We start from the raw sequence: 26,581 nt of genomic DNA on the forward strand, positions 1-26,581 counted from the left end.
ACTCTACTGTAAATCTCTCCTAGGAGAGCCCAAGGTTTCTGCTGATTACTCTTGAGAATTTTTAAAATGTTCATTACTATTCTTATCATATGGACAAGAGAACTTGGGGCTTAGTGAAGCTTAGTATCACGTGGATAAATGTTTGACCTTGATGATAGCTTGACACGGTTTGTTAGGCAGCTGCTGACACCAATCTAAAAAAAAGGGAAGAAGGGGCCGGGAGTTTGGCCTAGTGGTTAAAGTGCTTGCCTAGCATGCACAAAGACCCAGGTTCAATTCCTCGGTACCACATACATAGAAAAAAGCCAGAAATGGTGCTGAGGCTCAAGTGGTAGAGCTCTAACCTTGAGAAAGTCCAAGGACAGTGCTCAGGCCCTGAGCTCAAGCCCAGGACTGGCAAAAAAAAAAAAGAAAAAAAGAGGAAGAAAAGTCTCCATGCTTCTCACCTGGACTACTGCGTAGCATTAGAATACCAGCTTACCTGAGACACTGTGAGGAGAAAGGAAATGAATATTGTAACAGTCCAGCCACTACCAAAATGATACAGGATTAGCCATGCTAGGACTTCCAAAATCAGGATCTGGGCAAGGTGGAGGAAGAAGAAGCCCAGGTTGGAATCAAACATGTTCATATCTTCCAGTGTCCTACGTAGTTTTTGGAAATCTTCCACCAATTGTGGCTGTAAAATATACATTAAAGGGAAGAAGAATTAATTTTCTCTACACCAAGGGGAAAGAGAATAAAAAGAAGTATCAATGCCTTCTTCTGATGAATAATAAATTTGTTGTAAAAGAAATAAAAATATGTTCTTGTTAATTACTAATAAAATTATTGTGTTAAACAAGTTTTATTACAAAGACATTTAGTTAGTTGTTCAGAGTTTAAAATCGAAAAACAGTGAAACAATGAGATCTTTGAAAAAGATGATGATTTTTTTTTCCCTTTTCTTTTCTGGAGAAGAGGAGGGTGAGTAGTGACTTGAAAGGTGCCCTAACTATTAGGAGACTGAATGAAAAATAGCTGCTTTGTTGAGGACAGCAAGATAAAGAGGGTCGTCTGGGAGACACAGAAGCCTAACACTTGCCTTTGAGACCCTCCCTACTGTTAAGAGGAATTAATGGTGCTCTGTGTATGTGTTGGTTGTGCTTAGGAATCTGTATTTCCAGAACATTCCTACAGTTCCTGGTGAACTTTACAAGATACCATTCCGCTTTTCAGTCCTTGAATGTGTCCAAGGAATATTTTTTATAGAAAGATGTGAACACGCAACAACATAATTCACTTATAGAAGCTCTAAGGATGATTTTTGTGTGTGTGGGGGAGGCGTCATGGGGCTTGAACTCTGGGCCTGGGTGCTGTCCCTGAGCTCTTCAGCTCAAGGCTACCACCCTACCCCTTAAGCCACTGTGCCACTTAATTAATTGGACATAAGAGTCTCACGTTCTTTAGTACCTGGGCTGGGTTTGAACCACGAGCCTAAGATTTCAGCCTCCTGAGAAGCTAGGATTATAGGCATGAGCCACCTTGCCTGGCCTAAGGATGAATTATTTTTCCATATTTTTATTGCAATTAATAGAAGGGTTACATTATATTATATTACATTATGTTATACTAAGGATGAACCTTTATGAGAATTTTTTTTCAGTAGATTTTTCAGAAACAGGTTAAGGTTTCTATGATCTCTGGTGTGAATTTGTGTAGTGTGTATGTAATTAACAATTAGTCTGGTCTGGTGTTTGGTATTATGTGAATGTGTATGGGTGTGATTATGTACCATACATATTGATTTGCAAGATTAAGCTTGCCATATCTGCCTTTGGTAAGTGTGCAAGGGTTTGAAAGAGGTTATCACTTGGTTTGATGCTACAATGGATTTATAACCAGAGCAGTTGAGAAAGTGACTGGAGTATGAAAAACAAAACAAATTGTAGAGATGGAAGAAGGGAGAGAAATTTCAAACAAAAGCAATAAACAGCTATGAAAGTAATTCCAGATGCTAAAGCATCCTTTGGAAACACGCTGATATAACCTTAAATTTTTATTTTTTTTTTCCTGAGGACATAATTCAAGGTCTCATGATTGCTAGGAAAACGCTCTACTACTTGAGCTACACTTGCAGTCATTTTGCTCTTTAGTTTTTCAGAGCTGTTCTCAGATTAACTTTGCCCTGGCTAGACCTAGAACTGTAAATATCTTCCCTTCATCTCTCTATGTAGCTGGGATCACAGAATGTGACATCATTCCTGGCTTATTTTACAGGCAGGATACAATCAACTTTATTCTTTCTCTCTACCTTGGCATTGAATATGATCCTCTTATCTCTACTTCCTGAGAAATCACCATCCTTTGCTAGTGGTAGAACTTTTAAAGGAACAATTACTGGCCCAAATTCTGTATGGGCGTATCTTTTACTACTCTATAATCCTTACAATTCTGGTGGTTATACATTGATAATCTGAATACCTAATATCAATCAGTCACCTCTCAGGTTGCTCCCAATCCAATCACCTTTTCCAACAGTGTGGCTGGATTGAAATATTCATCAATTCAGGGACAAATGTGAAATCTCAACTGCCAACTCCTGACACCCAATGTCACAGTTTTCTTTATACAAAGACCCGAGTATCTGCATCAACTTCCTTAAGAAAATTTATGGTGGACTTTACCTCTCAGAGATGAGCTTTGTTTTTACTTCTTTTCCTTACAGAAAGTCTTTAGGAGGTTTCAACTAAGCTAGGTGTCATCTTTCCTCATCAACCTAGGGCCGTCTTCCCCAAATGTTTATAGCTACTCAGGAGGCTAAGGTCTGAGGATCACAGTTCAAAGCTAGTCTAGGCAGGAAGGTGCATAATTAGCCACCCCAAATTCAGGAGTGGAGATGTGGTTCCAGTGGTAGAGCTCTAGCCTTGAGCAAAAAAATTCAAGGGAGAGCATGAAACCTTGAGTTCAAGCACCAGTAGCATACATACACACACATACCAAATTGCAAATTTAAAATATTACTAGTAAGGATAGACCCTGTAAACCTTTTGTAAAACAATCCAAATAAATCTTTAATATTATATAAGCCCTGCCCATTAGATAAGATTATTTCATAGACTAGAAATATTAAAGAGAGAATGGTATATATTCTTGAGAATACTGGAGACGTCAAGGCCAGAGAGTGATTTAGAATTCCAATACATCAGCTGTTGGGTTTTCAGAAGGTCATTTATTCTCCATGAATGGCAATTTCCCCATATATAAAATGGGCAAGAGTTAGGCTATATCTAAAGCTTTCATTCAGCATTGTTTTATGGGCTTCTTAGTACATGTTCTGGTCATGTGCAGGCAGGCATAAAAGACACTGGGATACGGAAAATAAAAACATTCCCAGCTCACGAAATCCATTGTAACAAGGAATAGAGACACAAACAACAAGCACGTAATTACAGGCAGTCATTGAAATAAAAATATGCTTAAGTTTCCTGACACATAGCAGGTGCTTAGAGACACAGAATTGTTTTTGAGTAGAGTGCTAAAAATTGTAACAAGGAATACAGACAAAGACACCAAACACATAATTACAGGCAGTCATTGAAATAAAAATATGTGTAAGATTCCTCACATAAAATGGGTGCTTAGAGACACAGAATGACTATTGCTCACAGAACTAGGCATTCCAATTCTTTGCTTCACAGTAGTTTAAAAATTTTGAGGATCTAAAGAAATGACCCTGCTTAGAGATATGCACCAGGCTCTCAATGAGTCCTCTTGTCTTTTCCTGTCTTTCTGTTACTTCCAGTCACTCCTCATCTGAAAAAAAATAACTATGTAGAATATTCCAGAAGCAAAGCATTTCCTCAGTTTTGTGCCTTATTCCAAGTCACATGATGGAATCTCTTCGCCATTCTTTCTCCTCCTGTTCAGAGCATGAATCATTCCTATATCCACGATATATTCATGTTTTACACATTAACCCTTTAGTGGTGGAGTTGCCTAAGTAATCAAGATACTTTTCATGGTATCCCATTACTTGTACACAGGGTGCATCCATTTTCATCCAAAGTTCCAAGTAGACACTGAGGTCATGAAACACACCTCCTGCTGCTGTCTTGTCTGGTGTGCTTACACAGGCATAACATTTACTCCCTCACTTCTCAATAGTAACTTGACCTTGAAATGTTCCCCTTCTTCATTCCTCTCTGTGGGTCCCTGACCCCTTACTTACATTTTTGTTTCTCTCCAGGCTGGGCTCTCCTGGGGCAAGCTCTCCAATGAGCAGTGGCTTCAGGTACAGCTTCACCAAGTCCTGATCCAGGTGCATGGCTGTGAAAGCATCCTGGAAATCAGAGATATTTGTTGGAAGTTCAGAAGAGAAACATGTTTGTGTATACACCAACTCACCTCTTCTTACTCGTCCTGTGCTCATCTTGCAAATTAGCACAAAATCAAATACAGAGCATTTCCTTTTAATACTTCTATGTGGAAACTTCAAGTCAATGAATCAAAACTACACTTAGAGGCCTCCTATAAAACATCATGCAAGAGACACATCTAGCCTAGCTACTGTTTCGTCATGCACAGCCCCAAATTGTCAGGGTCTCCTGAAGCATTGAAGGAACATCCCAGCTTATTTGACTGAGCACCAGAGGAAAGAGTTGAGTCTCTTGGCCAAGATGAATCTTTCACTCGTTAGTCTTCAGACAGAAGTGTTCTACACTTTCTGAGCCACACAGTAACTAAGGTGGCTGATGATAGCAATTTAATCTTCTAAAGAGGACCTTCTTTTTTTAGGTAGTTGATCAAGACCCAGCAGAATGAGGCTTCCTAATTACTTCTCTCCAGAGAAAGACATTAAATTTGATGGCAGCCACTAAAAGCAAAAACATTATCTACTCATTCCATCTTGCATGAGGAAGCAGTAGGGATCTTAGGAGAGAGAGATTCTTTTCACAAGTATTTGCTTAGCTTTTATGGAGTGTGTGGGGAGGAAGATTCTGTAAAAGATAGAGGCTGGACTTTGTGCTGTTTGGGTTTTAGACTGAGAGGGATTTAAAAGGAAAGAAAAGCACCAGCGGTTGTAAGTTGAGTATACTGAAGCCATAAAATACCCAAGAGTGGGGTGGTTTTTCCCAGCACTGATCCCTAGAGTAAAACTTGGAACCAGTTTCCCAACACTTAAATTTTGATGTTGACTTTTACTAACTCTGTAATTTTGGATGAGTCTGTTGAATTGTATGTAACAGTCTATATTCTTGTCCCTAAATAAAGATGATTGTAGCCACTCAATTCCTAAAGTAATCATGAAGATCAAATGAATTGATTTGGAATGCAGACTGGCATGTACTAAGGTTATGATAGTTATTAACACTAGTTGTTGCTCGTGAACTCTAGTGGTGTAACTACCTATCTAGCACTTAGGATAACAATTCAAAAATGGTCTTCCTATACCTTTAATACTAATGAAGATTCAGTCCTGAATATATCAACGAATACAATAAATCCAACATCTTCAAATCATGTAGCCACTTTAAACATATCCAAGAAATACATCTATCACTCTTATAAGAAGGGCTTATACAATGATTCTAGTGATGAAATAGATGCAATATCAACTTTTTCATTTCACCTACAGATCTATGGATGTAATGATATAACCAGGACTTTCCCCCCTTTGGGCTTTTGTCTTCTTGAACCACTCCAGGCTGCTTTGTCCATTCTGTGTACTTCTTACATTCTCCTGGGAAATGATGGGTGATAGTATCATCTCAGAGATGTTTAAACTTCTCCACGTTCTATGTGGCTACAGTTTAGTTCTGATCAGGAAAAGAATGAGGAGACAGTGATGAAGAGAATGATGAATGCCTCTCATGAGGATAATGATACCTCCGGACACAAACTGCACCTATTTTGCTGCTTCAGAGCAAGGTAGAACAGTGGATGTTGAAGGATCAATGTCAAGGCAAAAAGGAATGTAATTTCCTACAATTATTCTTTACAGTGAGATGATAGTCTTCGCTCATCATTTCTCCTGATCCTCATGTCAGCACCATACTGTGATGATAGATACCAATGAGGTACACATTCTTCTAGTACCGTAAGTTTTGAACTGCTTTGTGGAGCTTTCTTCCCATTGCCTGACTGGATCAATACAACAAGGAAGTTTCAGAAAATTCATAATTTTCTAACAGAACCCAGATACTAAGTTGTGAAATCTGTTGTGGAAAGCCTGTAAGAACAGGTTCAGTTACTCACATTCTTGGGCAAGTATATTCCTGCCAAAGGGAGGAGGGGGAGCAAAATGAAGGAGAAGGGGAGGGAGCTAGTGTTAACCCAGTACAACCTGTGAAAGATGCTCTGTGGGCCAACTTGTAGTTATCACTTCTGGGACACAAGAATAGATACCATGTTTTAGAGGAGAGTGCTATTTTGCTGTCGTATTCCACCACCAATAGCAGAACCACAATTGAAACTCATCACTATATAGTCTAAAGCATTGAAGTTATAAGCATCTACTCTATCCTTGCTATGTACACTTGTTTTTCTAAGGGACATGATGCAAGATAATTTTCAAATGATGTTAACACTCAGTTTGTGTCTACTGGAAGGAGGGTAATGGTGTTTCTCCACGTTGGGTTTGATTTCTTTTATTAGCATCAGATAGTTGTGCAAAGGGGATTTTGTTTTCTTATGTCTATGTAGACATTTGCCTGTGGCTTCCACCTGCCTTCTCAGCCTTACTTTCTTCTGTATATTTTACATCTAATGAGTAGTCTGTATTTCTTCATGTACCATCTACTTTGCTGGATTGTCTTCTTCCCTATCGCTAAGCTCCTCTTTGTCCTTTAAGACCTCTTCTGCCATTTTCTCCCCTCATTTATTTACTAAAGTTTTTCATATCACTTCTAGGCACTCATGACTCCTAGAATGTTTTGTATTAGGCTACAATGACATATTATATTGGTCTCTTCTTAATGATTTGTGAGTTTTATGAGGACCAAAACTACTCACAGTTATGAATCAATGTGTGGCTAACACACACTACAGAGCCCATTACATAGCATGTGATGAATATATGCTTTATGAATAAGAGAAAAGGCATTGAAGCATTTCATCCCAAGAATGTAGTGTTAGATGTCTATGTACTTTCTGATGGCCCCTGCATCTCCATTTTATATTTGACTACTTTGACTTTACTCGTTTTTCTTGCTAGCCTTCTGACTCTCTTCATCATCATCTCCTCTTCTGAATTTATACACAGATTTATATTGCTGTTCAGCTAGAAACTGATCCATCAACGCAGAAGAGATGTGATTATTTCTACTTTCACTAATTTTTCATTTTTGCTTTCGGAAGTGATATGCTTTACTATAAAAGCAATATAATCCCTAGTGAAAGGAGAAACACATGTAAGTCAGGAGCCTCTTTTATACTTTAAACACTATTACAAAGACTGTTCCTTGCAGGAAGATGCCCAGCAAAGGGGGCAAGTGTGTTCTGAAATCCTCCAGACAGTCCATTTGTCAAACCTTGTGCCTATGGAGCTGCAGTCACCAAATGTATGCCCTTTGCCACCGAGACTAAGCTACTTGGAGGATAATGATGGATCAGGCACCTTTCCAGTGGGTGATTGCCCTCAATTGCCCAAGCCTCAGCCTTTTTTTGCTCAATGTAGGTAATATTACCTAATCCATCACATGGATTTACTAATTCCCCCATTCATTTACTCACTCATTCTCAAACGTACCCATGACCTAGACTTGTGACTAAAATCACAGGCTTTGAAATTAGACATACCACTAAATAATTGCACACAATTGCTACTATGATTACTTCATTCCATTGATATGGGTTGAAATTTCTAAACATGAGTGCATGAAGAAACACATACATTAAAAAATACCAATAAAATTATCTTAAGTGAAATAAGCCAGACCCAAAGGAACATAGGCTCAATGGTTTCCCTCATTTGTAATAATTAGTACAAACCTTGGACTCTCCTGTCAGAGGATTACAATAGCTCAAAACCTAGGTACATAAGGCCTCATAGCATGAGGCTAAATGAAAGGATCTTCAGGATGTGGAAACAAGAGCTATAAATAATGTGTGATTGTTGTTCTTAGTGTACTATGTTATTTCTCATCTCTTTTGTTGTTCCTTGGTTATTTTCGTATTGTTACAGTATCTTACCTTGGAATCTGGTATATTGTATATATGTTTATTTGAAATAGGAAAGGGAAGGGGAAAACAAGATGAGAGCAGGGGGTGGTGGAGAAATGGGGACAAAAACATGAGAAGGGGTATCAATGTGTCTGAAATAATGCTCCTTCTATCTGATGAATATAACTGTAAACCCTCTATTAATTGCAATAAAATATAAAAAATAATAAAAATACCAATGGAAAGAATATATGCCATGAATAAGATAACTAAAATACAGATGTTTCCTTATTGACTTAGAAATGCATACAAACTACGGCTGTGGCTCAAGTGGTTAGCACCAGCCTATCAAACACGAAGCTCTGAGTTCATACCCCAGTATTGCTAAGAAAAGCTCATAAGAATATATTTTATAGTCAGCTAAAGACAAAGTTCTTATTCCCACAGGTTTGGTAACTCCTTTAGGCTTTCCTTCCAGATCTTTTGTGTTCCAAGGGGAATGGGGAGAGTAAGGCTTTTAATATTTGAGATGAAGAGAGCGCTATTACTCACTACATGAATCATGATGCACTCCACCTCTGTTTTCCTCTGCTCCTCCTGTCCCAGCTTTGCAATTGTTGGCACTGTTCATCCCAAGTCACATGCAGCAAATTCTCTGTTGGAGGTAGACACTATGCAAGCTTTTTCCCTTCTACATAGGAATCTTCAAGATGGTCGAAGACTCAAGCTTTCACCATCCTATCCTTGTCTTATCCATCTGTGACTATCAGGCCACGAGATTTTTTTTTCTGTGACTTTACTGGGGTATATTGTCTAGAGATTTGGAGCAGGCTGTCCTGAACATAAGATCATGAATCTCCTTTCCTTGTTCCAAATACATATTCTTGAACACAAGGTAGCATTTATTGTTTGGTGGAGCCTAGAACAATGTTGCCTTATATAAAATTTATAGACACCTATTTATTCATATGTGTGTCCTGTTATTAAAGTGCTTTGTGATCATCATTTTGAAGATTGCAACACTGTCCATTATGTTGTCATTATGTGATAATTTTCATAATTGATGTCTCCAATAATAATTGATATCTCATAATTAGAAGCTGGCTTTTCTTGGGTGAGATCATGCAAGTGAAAAGACCTAGGCCAAAGGTCTAGTAATTATTACTGTAACATTAGTTTAAAAATAATATCATTGGAAAGAGAACACTTAAATCATTTATATGGAGCTTATGTATAAAGTTAAATATGTTTATTTTCTTAGAGAAAGTTGAGTTCCACAGAGAACATTCAAACCCATGTCAGAAAGAAGAAAGTAATAATAGAACACTAAATAACCACCATTTATTGAGAATTTAATCTGTACTGAGCACCATAAAGAACAATTCATTTCATCTCCACAAATGTGTACAACAAAACTAAGGTTAAGGTGGTAATTTTCCCTTTAAGATAAAGAGATTCTGAAAGCTTGGATAACTTTTTTGTGGGCCAAACTACTAAGTGTGAAGGCTGGAGCATCCTACTAAGTGCAGAGTCCAGAGGTACTACTAGACCAGTTTCATTCCCAAACTTCTGCCTTTAGGCATCAGACTGTCCTCCTACTCAGAAAGTATTGCAGAACAAACGAAGGAGAGGGTTAATCATCTCGTAGGACAGATAGATCAGGTAGGTAGGGGTTATCATTCACTTTCTATGAGGCCTAGAAAAGAGTTCTTATGCAAGCAGAAGGAACTGACACATAGAGACTCATTTTCAGTGCTCTTAAGGTATAGAGAGAATGAATGCTCTTTCTCAGGTGCTCTAACTGATGCTCTGCTCTCTTAGCTAGGATGCACAACACATTTTCCCCCATACAGTGTCTGTTTCAATTAGAGAGCACACAATGTAATTGGAGTATCTACATAGATGATAAACTAGCATAAATTAGTGACATTTTAAGGGGCTGTGGGTTCTAGCTGTATGAATACTCATCTCTACAATCTAATGAACTGAAATTTAATGTTGAGTACCATATCAAACAGTAATAAAGTATACATTTCACTTATCATAAACCACAGTAATTCCATTCCTCCTTACCAGGCTACAAAGTTGATTCTCAGAGCCTTTCAGTGGCTCCTTGGTTTGAGTAACCCATTCAAAGGCTCAAGTTCCCAGCCCTCCGAGTAACTAGAAGCTCCTTCTGGAACTTTCTAGTAATCTGGAGCCAGCATTCCTTGGAAATAGTTTAAGATTTCCTCTGAATAGTTTAAGATGCATAGTTGACTATGCATGTGATTTTCTTCCTTGGCACATATGCATTTTAAGGTAGCATGGCTTTTTGTTCTTAGGGATTTGCTGGTATTACACTAATCATTTTCATCATTGTTTAGAGTAGGAAATAGAAGCATAATGATACCTTGGTTTCTAGAAGATAAGGATCATTAGCAAGTTACAGATTTTATTGTCTGGCTACTTCAAGTGAGGCTGGATAATTTCCTTCTCATTATTATTATATTAGTTTTTTTTGGTGCCATAGGGATTTGAACTCAGAGACTTGTTCTTGCTAGGCAAGCACTCCATAATTTGATCTTTACTTTCAGATGTTTTCTTTTTTTATTCTTTCTTGCTTTAGGTTACTTTTCAAAAAGGTCTCACACTTTTCCTCCCCCAGGACTATGCACTGCAGTTTCTGTATAGCTGTAGTTGCAAGCATGAGCCTCTATACTTGTCCTTGTCAGAGATTTTCAACATGTTTTAAAGCCCATGTCTTTGCCCAGCACATCCTCAAGCTAATTTTCTGACATGTATTAGAAAAGCATGATATCTTTTCATTTAGCCTCATCCTATATGGCCTTATGTATCTAGGTTTTGCCCTATTGTAAAGCTCTACTAGGAGAGTCCAAGGTTTATGTTAATTATGACAAATGAGGGAAACCATTGAGCCTATGTTCCTTTGAGTCTGGCTTATTTCACTTAATATGATTTTTTTCTAAATCTTTCCATTTCCTTACAAATGGGGCGATATCGTTCTTTTGGCTGGCAGCATAGAATTCCATTGTGTATAAATACCACATCTTGATGATTAACTGAGGGGCATCTGGGTTGGTTCCATATCCTTGCTATGATGAATAGTGCTGCAATGAGCATCGTTGTGCTAGTGGATTTAGTATGTCCTTGTTTCTGGATGATTGGATAAATGAAAGGACCTTCAGGGTATAGAAATAAGAGCCATATAATGTGTGATTGCTGTTCTTAATGTACTATGTTATTTCTCATCTCTTTTGTTGTCCCTTTGTTATCTCATATTGTTACAGTATCTTACCTTGTTATCTGGTATATTGTATATATGTTTATTTGAAATAGGAAAGGGAAGGGGTGAAAATAAGATGAGGGGAGGAAGCGGGGAGAGGGAATGGGGACAAAAACATGAGAAAGGGTAGCAATGCTTGTGAAGTAATGCACCTTCTATCTGGAATATAATGTAACCCTTCTATTAATTACAATATAAATACATTATATAAAAAAGTAAAGCATGATATTAGATGCTAGAAAAAGCATGTTCCTAAATTGTTGGAATGAGGGGACAGGAGAAAGATCAGTGTTTCTATTTCAAAAAAATTTTGTATTTGTTTATTATCTGTTATTTATACAGAAATATTCTCCCACAATGTTCTACCTCTGATCTCCAGATTTCTAGACATGTATCATTCCAACATCTATGGATCTACCATCCTTGATACAAGCTCCTTTTCCCAAGGGAAGGTTAACTCTATTTTAAAAACCTTATCCAGAGAAGAGAACAGGGGGTGTAGTAGAGTATGTCCAGATAGCAGAATGAAGATGGAAAAGTGGTAAAGAAGATGTTGGTGGGAGGGGAGCAGATAATTCAGGAAAACTAAGATTCATAGGAATGGATATTGATGGCATCAAAGATTCAGTCTTCTGTGCTTTCAAAATCTACCAGTAATTAGTAATTTTCTTACTAGCACACCTTTCTTTTAGACTATTGCTTAGCAAAGTGTTATCTTCAGTCCTTTGCCTGGAAATCTAGCTGGAGAAGTTGTAAGCTCTGTGTGTGTGTGTGTGTGTGTGTGTGTGTGTGTGTGTGTGTGTATGTGTGTGTGTTGTGTGTGAAATCAACAGGTTTTACAACAGTGTGTGTGTGTGTGTGTGAGTGTGTGTGTGTTAACAGGTTTGACAACAGTAGCAGAGAACCTAGGTTTCAAGTTTTGCTCTGTCATACTAATATTCTAACCTTGAGCTTATTGTTTTGTTTCTTTAGACATCTATTTCTTTAGCTATACAATGTGGAAAATGAAAACTCCAAATCAGAGGAAATACAGCCTTATGAAATACTATAACCAGACTTTCTGAATAAAATCCTGTATCACAACAAACAAGGAGAGATGGTTTTCAAATGGGATTGCATCAAGTCAAAAAAGATTCTACACAGCAAAGGCTGTTGTCACTAAACTAAAAAAAAACCACAAAAAACAGGAGAATTTTGCCAGCTAGACATCTGATGAAGTCCTAATAACTAGAATATACAAAGGGCTTTAAAAAAAATCTCAAGCAATCATTAATCAAATCAAGCCAAGGAGCTAAACAGTCACTTCTGAGATGAAATTCAGATGATCAATAAATACATGATAAAATGCTCAATCTTCCTAGCCATAAAGGAAATGCAAATGAAAACAACATTTATATTCCATCTCATTCCAGTCAGAATGTTAATCACCAAAAGTATGAACAATAAATGCTGGCAAGAGTATGAGGGAAAATGAAACCTCATGCACAATAGTTGTTGGAGTGTTACATTAGCGAAACTGGTATGGAACTCAGTGTGGAGGTTTGTCAAAAACCTAAACAGAACTATCCTAGGATTCAGTGATCCTTGGACATTTATCTAAAAGATTGTAATAAAGGTAGAAGACGTAAGACATAACAAAGGCACCTGTATGTGTTCATAACAGCACTATTGAACTATTCACCATAGCAATGTTATGGAAATGGTCTATAACTAGTGAATGGATCAAGAAAATATAACCTGCACAGACACACATAAGCAAACATATATACATATATGTAAATACACATATATGCATATATACACACACATACAATGGAATTTTTTTCATTCATCTGGAAGATGACATAATGACATAATTTGCAGGGAAACAGGTGGATGGAAAAAAATCATACATAGTGGTAAGCCAGGCTAAGCTCAGAAAGATGAAGGGCAAATGTTTTTATCTCATATATAAATGTTTATTTTGCTGAAATTTGATTTTTGCCTTTTTAAGGGATTACACTGGTTTTGTTTTCCACGAAATCTACTGTACTTCAGTTAATACATTCATATACACTTGTACACCACCCAATGTGTTTACCTGTGTGTTTATTAATTATTCCTAGCTTTCACCTATGAAAGAAAGCATGCGATTTTTGTCTCTCTGGGCTGGATTAATTCAATTAACACAATTTTCCCAAAATCCTTTCATTTATTTGTAAATGATGCCTATCATTTTTTTCTAACAGATGAGCAAATTCCACTGTGCAGGTACGTGTGTGTGTGTGTGTGTGTGTGTGTGTGTGTGTGTGTGTGTATACCACAATTTTGTGATCCATTCAGAGTCTAAAATTTGTCACCAGCACATTTATAGTCATGAACACATGTATTTAGACACATACACACACATACTTAGAACATAAAATAAAGAATAAAATTTGTCATTATCAATTGCTGGGTTTGTGACACATTAGTTACCACTTTGAATATCAGCTTTCTCATCTATATTATGGAAATGGTGTTCAGCTCCTTTGAGGGAGGTTGAAGCAAGGTATGGCATTTGAATACATCTCTAGAAGTGGGTTGCATCATTTCTGTCTTACTGAACAAGTTAACAGGTGCAGAAGAGGTCTGTAAACTGTTAAAGCCCAGTAACCATTGACTTTTGTCATCATTAACGACAGGGTCATGTTCACTGGATGGCTTTCTTTTTTCTTTCACTCCAATTAAAAGCGTCAGAAATTTCTGCATGAGCTTCACACTTTCCTTTTCCAAGATTTTCTTCACCTATTTGCGACTTTCCTCTGATTAGATCTTGTGACCGCTTCCATTCAAATCAAAACCCAACAACCAAGAACTAAACCAAACCCAGAATGCCCCCAGCAGTATCCACCACTCCAGCAATACCAACATCTGAAAATGCCCCATACTGGGTGCACACATTAACTAGGCTTGTTTAGATAGCAATCCTGAAAATTTGGTTTGGGAGGAGATGAGTGATGGTAGAGCTGAGCACGTACCTGAATGCTTTTTGGGAAGAGGGCCAAGGACTGAGCCATGTAAGCAGCTGGCAGAGGCAGAAAATGGGAGGGCGTGGCGGGAGAAAGAGAGAGAGAGAAAGGGAGGGGAGAAGTGAGAGAGAGAGAGACAGACAGAGAGAAAGGCTGGAGGTCCTTACCGTGGCATCTTCTCCAGCATAATGACTCAGGACTCTGTGTCCACCAGGATGTATCTTCGCCCACTTAGTAACATTGTAGACCTTGCGGTTGATTACCAGCCACTGGTCGGTCTCTTGATTGTGTTTCTGGATCTCCTGCCAGGTGTACGTGTTGAGACTCTTGCTGAGCCCATTGTTCTGGCCGTTTGCCTCTGGCTTTAGGTAGCTCTCAGCTTTCCCATTCGCTCTTGGCTTCCCATTGGCCTGGTGCATCTCAGCTAGGTATGGCTCACTCCTTCCTACCAGGCTTCCAATGTCCTCAAACTTTTCTTCAAGCTTCATGGTCACTGAATCCCAGGGATTATCTAGACTGACTCCTGAGATTTCTACTGTTCTCACTGGACCACGAAATGACTACTCTCCTTCCCTTTCATTCCACTGAGATAGGGTGCCTGAGCAGAAAAACTCCCTAGTCCAGCTGACTCTAGTAGTGAAAGAAACTTCCCACCTGTCCCTATTCTGATCTGACACCAACCTCTCCTGCTCTGAGGGAGGCTGTATGTTCTTCACTTCAGGCTTCACTTCTCCCCAGGCAGGCTGGTCTCTGGCAGCATCCTTCTTCATCATTAAATGTCCCTCAGTGAGGAGTCTGGACCAATCGCAGTCCAGCTAGAGGTTGAGCTCCGCCCCCCTGGGGGCGGCGGCTCTGTACAGTGTTCCTTGAAGTGGGTTGGATTAGTTTGCTCCGGGAAGAAGTGCTTGTTGAATAGACCTTCAATGTTGCAAGCTCAACTTGTGAACACAAAACTTTCTGAGTCTCCAGGATGACAACAGAATGCTTGGTGGACTTGGGAAATATTCTTCTGATAGCTATCATTCACTGCAGATCAGAGATGTCAAATGCTTTTATTGAAAGCTTCATTACATTTTAAGAGAATTGACACAAACCACTACTTTTCACTGTCAACATGCATAAAGGTAATAGCAACTGATATGTGCTAGATAGAACTCATGACAGTTTCCTAAGTCTTTGTCACATGCTTAATCTCTTCTAATTCTCCTATCAGTCTTCCAGGATTCCGTTTTCCAGGTGAGAAAACAAGGGCTGAATCCTTCAGGTAAGAGCCCAGCAATATCACTCTGTGAGTGAGAAGCAAAGTGACAAGTGACCCTACATGTTCTCATTCAATATTCTAAGCTCTTGACTTTGTTTCCCACCTCTAGATAGCAGACATGATAATAACATGACCTCGTGGTTTAGAAACAAAGCAGAAGAGATTGTACAAATGGTCAGAGGTAATATATGTTTGAAAAACATATAAAATAAGAGGCTGAGGAAAGTATATAACAAAAGTACATTCTTACGATTTGGGAATTTATGTGATGAACTACATCTTTAAAAATTAAATCCAAAATTCAGGTACAAAGTGATTTAGCCCACTGTTACTTATAAAATATTTATTTTAACTGAATTTCTTTCCAAAACAAGGCTCACCTAAATGTTCAGCTCCATGAATAATGAATATATTGAATATTGTGTAGATATTTCCAAAAAAGATTTTGGTAGAATGTTTCATGGCCACAACCAATCAATGGATTTAATACAATCAGTGGATTGTTTTAAATCAATGGAATATGATGAGAAGAAGAAAATAGGTCACAATGTTGGCAATAGTTCAACTTGGGTTATAATTCTATTCAAAATTAAGTTTAACCCAATGTTTGTGGTACTTCTTAAATTTTCTCTAAATTAGTAATATATTTGTGTGTTCTAACTACATACAAATATACACACATGTGTACGTGTTTGCATGCATATGAATATACACATACCTTATATGAACAGATATATAATATTTATGCTTACATGTAGGTATGTATATACATATACTTTCATATACATACATATGTTCATACACACATATATACTGTGTTCAGGTCTTTCTAAAACATATAGGAGTCTATCATAGATATACAGAGAGTTGGTCCTTCTCAGTATTGTCCCTACCTTCCTGAGAACTTTCTAATTCTTCACTGGGGACACTTGAGTAAGTGCCTCAGTGCAGATGTAATACTCAAGCTGGTTATGATGACAAAAATTAAAGTATAGTTAATCTAGAATTTATTTTAAGGATAAGATCCTGACACAGTAATCTCACACAGAGCTTTTATAGAGGCTGACATCTTTTATCAGTTGAGAGTGAATCATTTCTTTACAAATCCATTGGCTGAGCTCACATTGTGTGGCTTCTGTGGCCTGGCATTGAGCCACCTGGCATTTTTACTGTCTTTGGAAACAACTGAATCTTTTGGATTTGATCATTCAGAAGGGACTTAGAACAGGGGTTACCATGACTCAAAGACATCGGTGGCTTAGGAGTCTCCTGTAGTATCTTGGAGCCAGAGGAGTTGGCCTTTCAGAATGCTAGGGTCCCAGGCTGTCCGCCTGAATCGGTTTGGAGTTATTCAGAAGAGTGTTCAGCTTCTTCCTTTAGTAATTTACTGAAGATTTCCTGAGAATGTATTGGTTTCTGTTTCTGTGCTAAACTGGAAGTGAGAAATGAACAAAACTTTTCTTTTTCTCTACAGAGATCTACGAAAAACACACAAGAAGAGTGGCACTTCCTTTGTAAAACTATTTAAAGATAATTTTTTTAAAAAAACTTTCCCTTTCCTATATATTCAATTTCTTTGTACAGAGCTAGGTGTGCAGAATTCAAGTAAAGACTAATGCTTCTTTGGATAAGTGCCCCCACTCTCTGTTCCTCAGTTTTCTTATTGTAGAACTACTAGCATGAATGCCGTATAGATTTCCCTTGGTGACATTTAAGCACATTAATTCATTTATAGTCCTTATAAGAACACTTAGAAGCTATCTATAGGCATTAGCTAAAAATGGTATACATCTAGATTGTTGATACATAATTATTGATATAATAATTACATATGTTCAAGAGGTATGGTTTGATATTTCAATACAGGTCTAATATATATATATATATGTATATATCTACCACTGCAAACACACTTCTCTGTGATAGGAGAATTCAAAATTCCTTCCTATTGATATTTTGAAAACTATACAGTTAATTTTAGTGAACTGTATTTATCTTCTTCCTGTACATTAGAGATAATTAAAAGTTAATCTTCTTATTCAGTGTCACCCTTTTATCTGTTACCCACCCCTCTGGCCATTATTCCCTGGAGTCTCTAATCAGTCTTCTTTTTTACTTCTATTAGACCCATCTTTAATTTTCTCAGATAAGTGGGAGTATTCAGTGTTTTCCTTTTCTTGACTTGTTTTATGTAACATAATGCCTTCTAGTTTCATCCATGTAGCTCAAATAATAAGTTTTGTTCTTTTATAGAGCTGCATAATATTCCTCTGTGTATGTGTATATCCCATCAACTTTGGTTGATTCTACTTCTGCCTTCCTGTGAATGTAAGGGTGCTACTGTAATAAATGTATCTTTTGGATATTCTTCAGTATTTGGATATTCTTCTAGTTATTTGAGGAGCTTCCCCACTGTTTTCAACAATGTGTGCACTGATACTGCCAGTAAAAGTCCCCCAATCTCACAAGCTTGCCAGCTCTAATTATCTCTGAGCCAGGATAGAATCCCATGGCAGCAACTGTCCAGAAATTGCTGTTAGATGCTGAATGTTTACAATAATTTAGTTTTTCTAAAGGAAGTGAGATAGTAGGCAGTCAATAGGCAGGAAAAAAGGGGGACAAACATGTATCAAAAGTGAATGTATTGCTTGGTACTGGCACAAGAACAGGCCTGAAGACCAATGGAATAGAACTGAGGACCCAGATATTAAACCACAGACCTATGGCCACCTAATCTTTGACAAGGGAGCCAAAAAAGTAGAATGGAAGAAAGACAGCCTCTTCAACAAGTTGTGCTGGCAGAACTGGTTAAGCACCTGCAGAAAACTAAAGTTGGATCCTTCTTTGTCACCCTGCACTAGAATTAACTCCAAATGGATCAAAGACCTGGAGGTAAAAGCTGACACACTGAAAACTTTACAGGAAGGAATAGGAGATACAGTAGGCCTCCTTGGCATAGGTCGAAACTTTCTTAATAAGGACCAAGAATCACAACAAATCAGAGAAAGGCTGGATAAGTGGGACTGCATTAAACTGAGGAGCTTCTGTATGGCAAAAGACATAGCTAGTAAATTAATTAGGAAGCCTACAGAATGGGAGAAGATCTTCACCAACCAAACAACGGACAAAGGCCTCATATCTAAAATATATCAACAGCTTAAAAAGTTGAATCACTCCAAAACTAATCTCCAAAGTAACAACCATCCCATTAAAAAATGGGCCAAAGACTTAAAGAGAGTCTTCTCTGAAGAAGAAACAAAAATGGCCTACAGACACATGAAAAAATTCTCAACATCTCTGGTCATAAAAGAAATGCAAATCAAAACAACTCTAAGATTCCACCTCACTCCAGTTAGAATGGCCAGGATCAGGAAAACGAATAATAACAGATGCTGGAGGGGATGTGGCCAGGAGGGATCACTACTACACTGTTGGTGGGAGTGCAAACTCGTTCAACCACTATGGAAAGCAGTGTGGCAGTGCCTCAAAAGGCTAAACATAGAACTCCCCTATGACCCAGCAATTCCACTACTTGGCATTTACCCAACCATCCAGAAACAAGGGCATAGTAAATCCACTAGTACAACAATGTTCATTGCAGCACTATTCACCATAGCAAGGATATGGAACCAACCTAGATGTCCCTCAGTTGATGAGTGGATCAACAAGTTGTGGTATTTGTACACAATGGAATTCTATGCTGCTGTCAGAAAGAACAACATTGCCCCATTTGTTAGGAAATGGAAAGACTTAGAAAAAATCATATTAAGTGAAGTAAGCCAGACTCAAAGGAACTTAGGCTCAATGGTTTCCCTCATTTGTCATAATCAGTAGAAACCTTGGGCTCTACTAGCAGAGATCTGTAATAGAGCAAAACCTTGATACATAAGGCCATATAGTATGAAGCTAATTGAAAGGACCTCCAGGATATTGAAACAAAAGCCATATAACGAGTGATTGTTGTCCTTAATGTACTATGTTATATCTCATCTCCTTTGCTGTCCCTTGGGTATCTCATATTGTTACACTATCTCACTTTGTTATCTGACATATTGAATTTATTTGTATTTGATTATTTGAAATTTGATAGGGAAGGGGGGAAAACCAAGACAGGTTGGGGGGCTAGGGAGGCGGGTAATGGTTACCAAGACATTGAAAGGGTATCAATGTATGTGAATTAATGCACCTTCTATCTGGCAAATATCATGTAACCCTTTTATTAATTACAATAAAAAAAGAGAGAGCTGAAAAAAAAGTGAATGTATTGAAAGTGAATAAAACCTATCTACGGCCATACCACCCTGAACGTGCCCGATCTCGTCTGAAAGTGAATAAAACCAGAGAAAAAGGTACTAAGTTTCAATCACCAACTGTAGAAACAGGTCGCTTTTTCCCCCTTTTCTCAGTTACAAGAGTTAGATTTTTTTTCTGGAAGAATTCAACTTTGCCATTTTGAATCTCCTTCAGGCTCCTCTCTTCTCCTTTAGCACATAGTAATTGTCCACAACAATGGGCTTCATTGAGCAATTTCAAGGATGCATACATTTGATTGTATTCAACTCATCATATCTGTCCCCCCATTCTTCCCTCTGTTCTTGCTTTTCTCAAATAGTCCCCCTTTGTGTGTGCATGCATGTGAGTGTGTGTGTGTGTGTGTGTGTGTGTGTGTGTGTGTGTGTATGTGTCTTACTGAGATTAGAACATAGGGCTTTGAGCTTACTTAACTAGGTAGTCTTGATTTACTACTTGATCTACATCTCTGATTCTACTTTTGTTGTTGTTGCTGTTGATTAACTGTGGATAAACATATCATGGATTTGTCTTCCAGACCTATCTTTGTAATATGATCCTCAAATCTCACCCTCCTGAATAGGTAGGAGTGTAGACCTGAGCCATCAGCATCTGTCTTCTTCTGGTTAGTTTGGAGATAGGATCTTGCTTTTTGCCTTGGCGTGGTACACAGTCGGCCTGTCGTAGCTAGGATAACAGGTATGTGTCCACACCCAGCATTTCCTATGGAGATGGGGTCTTGTGAAGTTTTTTGCCTGTGTTTGTCTGGAATTGTGTTCTTCCCAGTCTCTGCTTCCTGATTAGCCAGGGTTACAAATAAGAACCACCAGCCCTTGGCCTCTGCTGTGTGCTTTAGAGGTTCCATATGAATATCGGGGCATCCCTTACCTTTGCAAAGCCCTAGACCAAACAAAAAGATCAAACTTATGCACAGCCTTGTAGAAATTTCCTCAAAACTATAGAATCACTTTTAGGGGATAAGAGGACAATATAAATAAAAGGGTTCTATAGCAGGCTCAGGTACCAGTACATGCAACTTTTCCTGAAGATTCCAACTCTAGAACTAGCTGGGAACGAAAATGCCTGTGAGTGAGAAAGCTCTGATCTTAGCACTAGCAAAACTGTTGAGACATTTTAAAATATATTACTATTAAAAACTTATAATAAAATATTATAATATTTTCACATATTACGTACCCTCTCTAAACCTCAGTTTGTTTCTGTTGCCTAGAATGTCTAGAATGCCTGTCTGTGAATGATTGTTGGTAGAATCAAAAGAGAAATATGGTTATTGGAGATACCTGCTATTATCACTGTGGTTTTATAATAATATGTAGAAGCCTCTCCAGGCTTTCCATGAGAGTTCATTCAACTGAAAGCAAGCTGTCTGAGTGAAAGAAAAAAAATGTAACTGTTCTTAGGCACTACACCATACAGAGTGTTGGACTTTGTCTAAGGGGGTTTAAGCGTGTGTCAATTCACTATGTACCCACCTGTCTGTCAATTATGAACTTGGAGCTCCCTGAGGATTGACATTGTGTGCATATATCCAAGTGTCGATATTGTGTAAGTGGCCAGTCTACTTTCCAGCTTAACTCTGGGTACACCCTTGGTTCTGTGTGTGAATGAGCCACTGTACAAACTGCACACCCAGTTGTTGTTGTTTTTTTCCCCCAGGGCAATTGTTCTAAATCACAACTCTATCATTTCAACTAAATTTGTTCGAAAAACACTGCAATTAGCTGCTTGTGCTCTGGGTTAAAAAAGTGTCATTGGATCGAAGTAGAGATTCTAGATGAACTGCTTTATCCTGTCCACTACCAAACTGCCATTGGCTGCCCTGGAGCAGAATTCTCCCAAGAGCAGAATTCAAATGGGACAAGTCAGCTTGGATTTCTCACAGACTTCATGTTTTCTCTTCTTCTTCTGGTCCCAGATTTGGCTTATCCACATGGGAAAAAGGAGAAATGGGCGGGGGGGAGGTTCTTATCCTATGAACACTCAACATTGTATTTAGGTGGCCAAAGAAGAGATAGCTAGAGATTGGAATGCCTAAATGTCAAGGAGCTTTGCGCTCTCTCTGTCTCTGTCTGTCTGTCTGTCTGTCTGTCTGTCTGTCTGTCTGTCTCTCTCTCTTCCTCTGTCTGTCTCTGTCTGTCTGTCCATCTGTCTGTCTCTCTCTCCACACTGCTCTATTTGTGCAGTTTAGAATAAGCTCAAGTTTTCTTCAAGTGTTTGCTCACATGTGAATAAATGTAGGAACAGAAAGACTTAATTTCAAGTCTCTCTGTGACCTTTTTCTGGTACTTTACGCATGCTTATCTACAATGAGAGAAATGAAGAGACATTTTTTCCCAAGCATTTCCTGTACAGCCCCATATTTACTCATCTTTTGTTTAATTTTCATAATAGTGGCATGTCAGAACTGTTAATACTCCTTGTCCTGCAGGGTGAAGCAAGTTCAACAAGATTAAATAGCACACCAAAGTTACATGGCTTAAAGGTGGTAGAGATAGATGTAGCTTCTTAATCTTTCTTCTTAAAGGCTCCCTAAACAATTGTTTAAGGAGAAAGGCATGCATGCATGAATAACATGCTCAGGCTAGGTTTCAGTGACCAGTTAATATGATTTTCCATGAAAATTTCATGAGGAATTTATTCCTTACTCAGTTTTTGTTTATTTATTCCTTACTTACTTTGTTTATTTGTTTATTTGTTCCTTACTCAGACTTTGTTTCCTGCTCACTTCAGGTTTTGGAGATGCTGTAGGTTTGTTGAGCTTGTGGCTTCTGAGGCCTTAACCCTTGGTCCCAGGTATTGTGAGTTTTTAGTGATACCATTTTTTTCCCTTTAGGCCAGATGCCACATTTAGTGGCATTTACACATCCTTTCTGTCTGCCTATTTATGTGTCCCTGGCATAGGATCAAATTTGTGGGAAAATATGATTTCAATGTGATTTGCTGAATGACAGCCTGGCTTTACCTATTTATTATCTTTCTATCTCTTTAGCTCTATGTGTCTATCTCTGTATCTATGTAAATGTATGTATGTATGTATGTATGTATGTACGTACGTACGTACGTACCTACCTACCTACCTACCTACCTACCTACTAACCTATCATCTCCCATCTATGTATTATCTGTTTCTATCTACTCATCCTTCTCTTCTCATTTATCTATGCATGTCTATTTGTCAACCATTCCTCTAGTAGTTTTTGCTGATTGATTTCAAGAACCAGTTACTGATATTGTGATACCTCACCCCTAAATTTTTAGCATGTTTTTAAAGATATTAATTGTACCAAGGTGTCTCATTGTGATCTTTTTTTATCCAAGCTCCTTTTCTCCTCCTTCTTCTCTTCACATAAATTCATTTTTTACAAATTAAGTAATTGGTTCTTTGTGATATTTTTATAGCTGGATATAACATACTTTGATCAAATTTATGTTTCTCTTTCATACGCCCAACCCTTTTAAATGAATGTAATGGCTTCCTTAATCCTGTTTTCATACATGTTCATGGAGCACATCAATCATATTTATATTCCCTTTTCCTTCTAGGATGACATACTAGGATGTAAAGACCAAAAATGGGTGTAAAGAGGAAACCCTTGTTTCATTATTTTTTTTATGGTAGTTCTAGGCCAGCCCTGGTAGAAAGAGTGTCTTTGAGACTCTATCTCTGCAGAGAGAAGCTAGATATAGAGGAACACACCTGTGATACCAGCAGTGATAAGAAGATTTAAAAAGTAGGCAGATTAAAGCTGAGACATGCACCTGTGTGGGAAGCAAGATCTTATCTCAAAAACAGCTGGTGGAAAAACTAGGTTGGAGGCATTACATTGCAGGAAAGCATCAGGTGAGCAAGTACTGACCCTGAATTCAAACCCCAGTACTTCCAAAATGGAGAAAAAAGGGGAAGAAGGAATAAAAGAAGGGAAGGATGGAGGGAAGAGGGGAAGGGAAGAGGGAAATGCCACAAAATCAACATAAAAAACCAACCAGTCACATTTTTATATTCCAACAAAGAATAAGCTGAGGAAGAAATCTAGAAAATAATCCTGAATACTTCCCCCTCCCACTCGGCAAAGAATCCTAGGAATAAACCTAACCCAGAAAATGATCATGTCTGTGATGAAAACCATAAGAAACCTTTTAGAAGAAATTGAGAAGACATAGACCTTCTATGTTCATGAATAAGCAGTATGTATATGATGAAATAGCCACACTACCAAAAGGAATCTATAGATTCACTGCATTATCCCAATGCCATTCTTTGCAAAACGAATTTAGAATCTTTAAAGAAATCCAGATTCCAAAGAGCAACATTGGGGGTATCATGGTATCAGATTTCAAATTATACTACAAGGCCACACATAGTAACAACAACAACAACAACAAAATTATCATCATCAATAACAAGAAATGGTTCTGGCACAAAAATGGCTATCAAGACCAGTGAACTATTATTGAAGAGTAGAAAAGCTAGCCTGCATAGGCGGGGTCATTTGAGTTGTGACAAAGGACCTAAAAACTTACACTGGAGACATGATAGATGAAGCTGTAGTAGGTAGTGGAGACATGATTTGAGCTTTGTGTCCAGGGAGCTAATTCTTTAGGGAGCTTTGCAAAGAAATAGGAAAAGATCACTGGGTCCTGGGCTTATGAGGTGTTTTTTTTCACATGGATTCTGGAAAAAGAGAGTAACAAAAAATTAGTAGACTGAACAGGCTAGGTGGAGAAACTCTTTCCAACAACTACAAATACCTGAAGGAAAATGTACTTGTATCAAATGATGAATAAAAATGGCACTTTTGTTTTGTTAGTACATGCTTAATAAGGTTTTAATCAGAGTTCAAATTTATGAGTTTCAAAATTCTTTTTTTTTATTGCTACTCCTGGGGCTTGAACTCTGGGTCTGAGCACTGTCCATGGGCTTTCTCAAGTTTAGAGCCCTACCAATTGAGCCATAGCACCACTTCCAGCTTTTTTTATGTATGTGATATGGAGGAATTGAACTCCGGCCTTAGTACATGCTAGGCAAGCACTCTACCACTAGGCCAAACTCACAGTCTTAATTATTCTTAAAATGAAAAGAGACCTGTGTCTGAGATATACACATACAGAAAAATCTTGTGAAGGAGTTGAAAATGAAAGACGGTATGCCTAGAACTTTCTGGCAAGAGGAAGGCAGTATCATGAAAAGAGTTAGAGATGCCTTCATGCAAAGCCATGGATTGCTCCCTGAGTAGATGAGCATGTGGCATGTGTTGTGTACCAGTCTTCTTCTGCTGCTGGTTCCACGTGTATATTCTCAGTCGCCTGCTATTAGCCTCATTTTTGGCAATTAAAGAGAGAAATGAGAGGAAGGAAGAGAAAGAATTCTGTAACTCTTCCTAAAATGTAATGGGGCATCAGTCTTGTCCCAACCTATCAGAAACATAGAGGAAATGACTTAGTGCTATCTCCCAGTGGCAGCTTGATTTGTGGGGTTGTGTTTTTCAGGACTGTGTTATGCCTGGGAATGTTCTTCTGGGGGAAAAATGGCTGGATTAATATCCACTACCTCCAATAAGATACCTTTACCCCAACCGAGTGGAATTAGTCCTTGTGATGAGAGTATGAACTACTCAAAAGTAGTGTCCATCTTCACCTGGGCCTGCTGCTTTGTGGGAGGTCAAGGTTCCATTTCAATTTCCTCTCCTAATCCTGTTGGGATCTGTCTTGACCTTGAAACCTAGAGCATGTGACAGCAAACATATTACTCTATCCTTTAGATCAGGCTCAAGTCATAACTTCTGTGGTAGGTTGCTAAATGGCCCAGATCTTTGGGTTTCGCAAGTGGAATTTTGTGAGGACACTGCAGTGGGGCACATTTATTCCTCGCAATGATAGTAAAGATCATCATCAGAGCAGCAGTACTAAATCAATCATTAGTTAATCACTCAAGATGTGGGAGCACTATTCACAGGCCTTTCTGGGTATTCTAAAGCATAAACCCCCAGACTAACCTGTGAATTAAGTTTCTATGTATTTTTGAATTGTCTGCGATACCATCCTCCTCACACCCTTCTCCATCCCCATTTTTTCCATTCACAGTGGCAATTTCGTCTCTTGCCCACAAACTCTCTTTCTGATATGCATCCCTTAACTCTTTATTAATGTTTATTTCTTTTTTAAAAAAACATTTCATTTTAATGTCAGGGTGTTGTACAATTACATATGTAAAGGAGTGAATATATTTCTTGTGGAACATTGTTACCCCTTCCCACCTTTTTTCTACCACTTTCCTTCCCCCACATTACCCCCTAAAAATTGTAAAGTTTGACATACTGTCTTGTGAGTATTGATGTTACATTGGTTCACCTTTTGTCCGTTGTCTCACCATTTTGTTGTTTCCCTTCCCTTCCCTAATTCAAATAAAAATATATACAATACATCAGTTACCAAAATCAGATACACTGACAACAGGGGATAAACCATAGGGGGGAAAACAAAACAAAACAAAAATAGGGCTGGGAGTTGGGCCTAGTGGTAGTGCTTGCCTAGCATGCATGAAGACCCGGGTCCAATTCCTCGGTACCACATACATAGGAAAAAGCCAGAAAT

The 26,581-nt window shown here is 38.2% G+C and overlaps 1 protein-coding gene across 2 annotated transcripts in view; it reads right to left on the reverse strand.

Moving 5' to 3' along the window:
- Positions 1-14,906, reverse strand: part of LOC150052645 (fatty acid desaturase 2-like protein FADS2B) — a 38,751-nt gene extending 23,845 nt beyond the window's left edge. The window contains exons 1-3 of one of the 2 annotated variants that reach the window (XM_090348748.1): positions 14,586-14,906; positions 4,211-4,321; positions 482-679 (exon numbers count right to left, since the gene is read on the reverse strand). In XM_090348748.1, coding sequence (XP_090204874.1) covers positions 482-679; positions 4,211-4,321; positions 14,586-14,906 — 630 coding nt within the window. Of the gene's footprint in view, positions 1-473; positions 680-4,210; positions 4,322-14,585 lie in introns of both variants that reach the window. The other variant, XM_090348749.1, reaches the window with a different exon arrangement.
- Between the last annotated feature and the right edge of the window lie 11,675 nt (positions 14,907-26,581).

Source organism: Megascapheus bottae, chromosome 16 (assembly GCF_031878675.1).
Source record: "Megascapheus bottae isolate mThoBot1 chromosome 16, mThoBot2.hap1, whole genome shotgun sequence".
Lineage (NCBI taxonomy): Eukaryota > Metazoa > Chordata > Mammalia > Rodentia > Geomyidae > Megascapheus > Megascapheus bottae.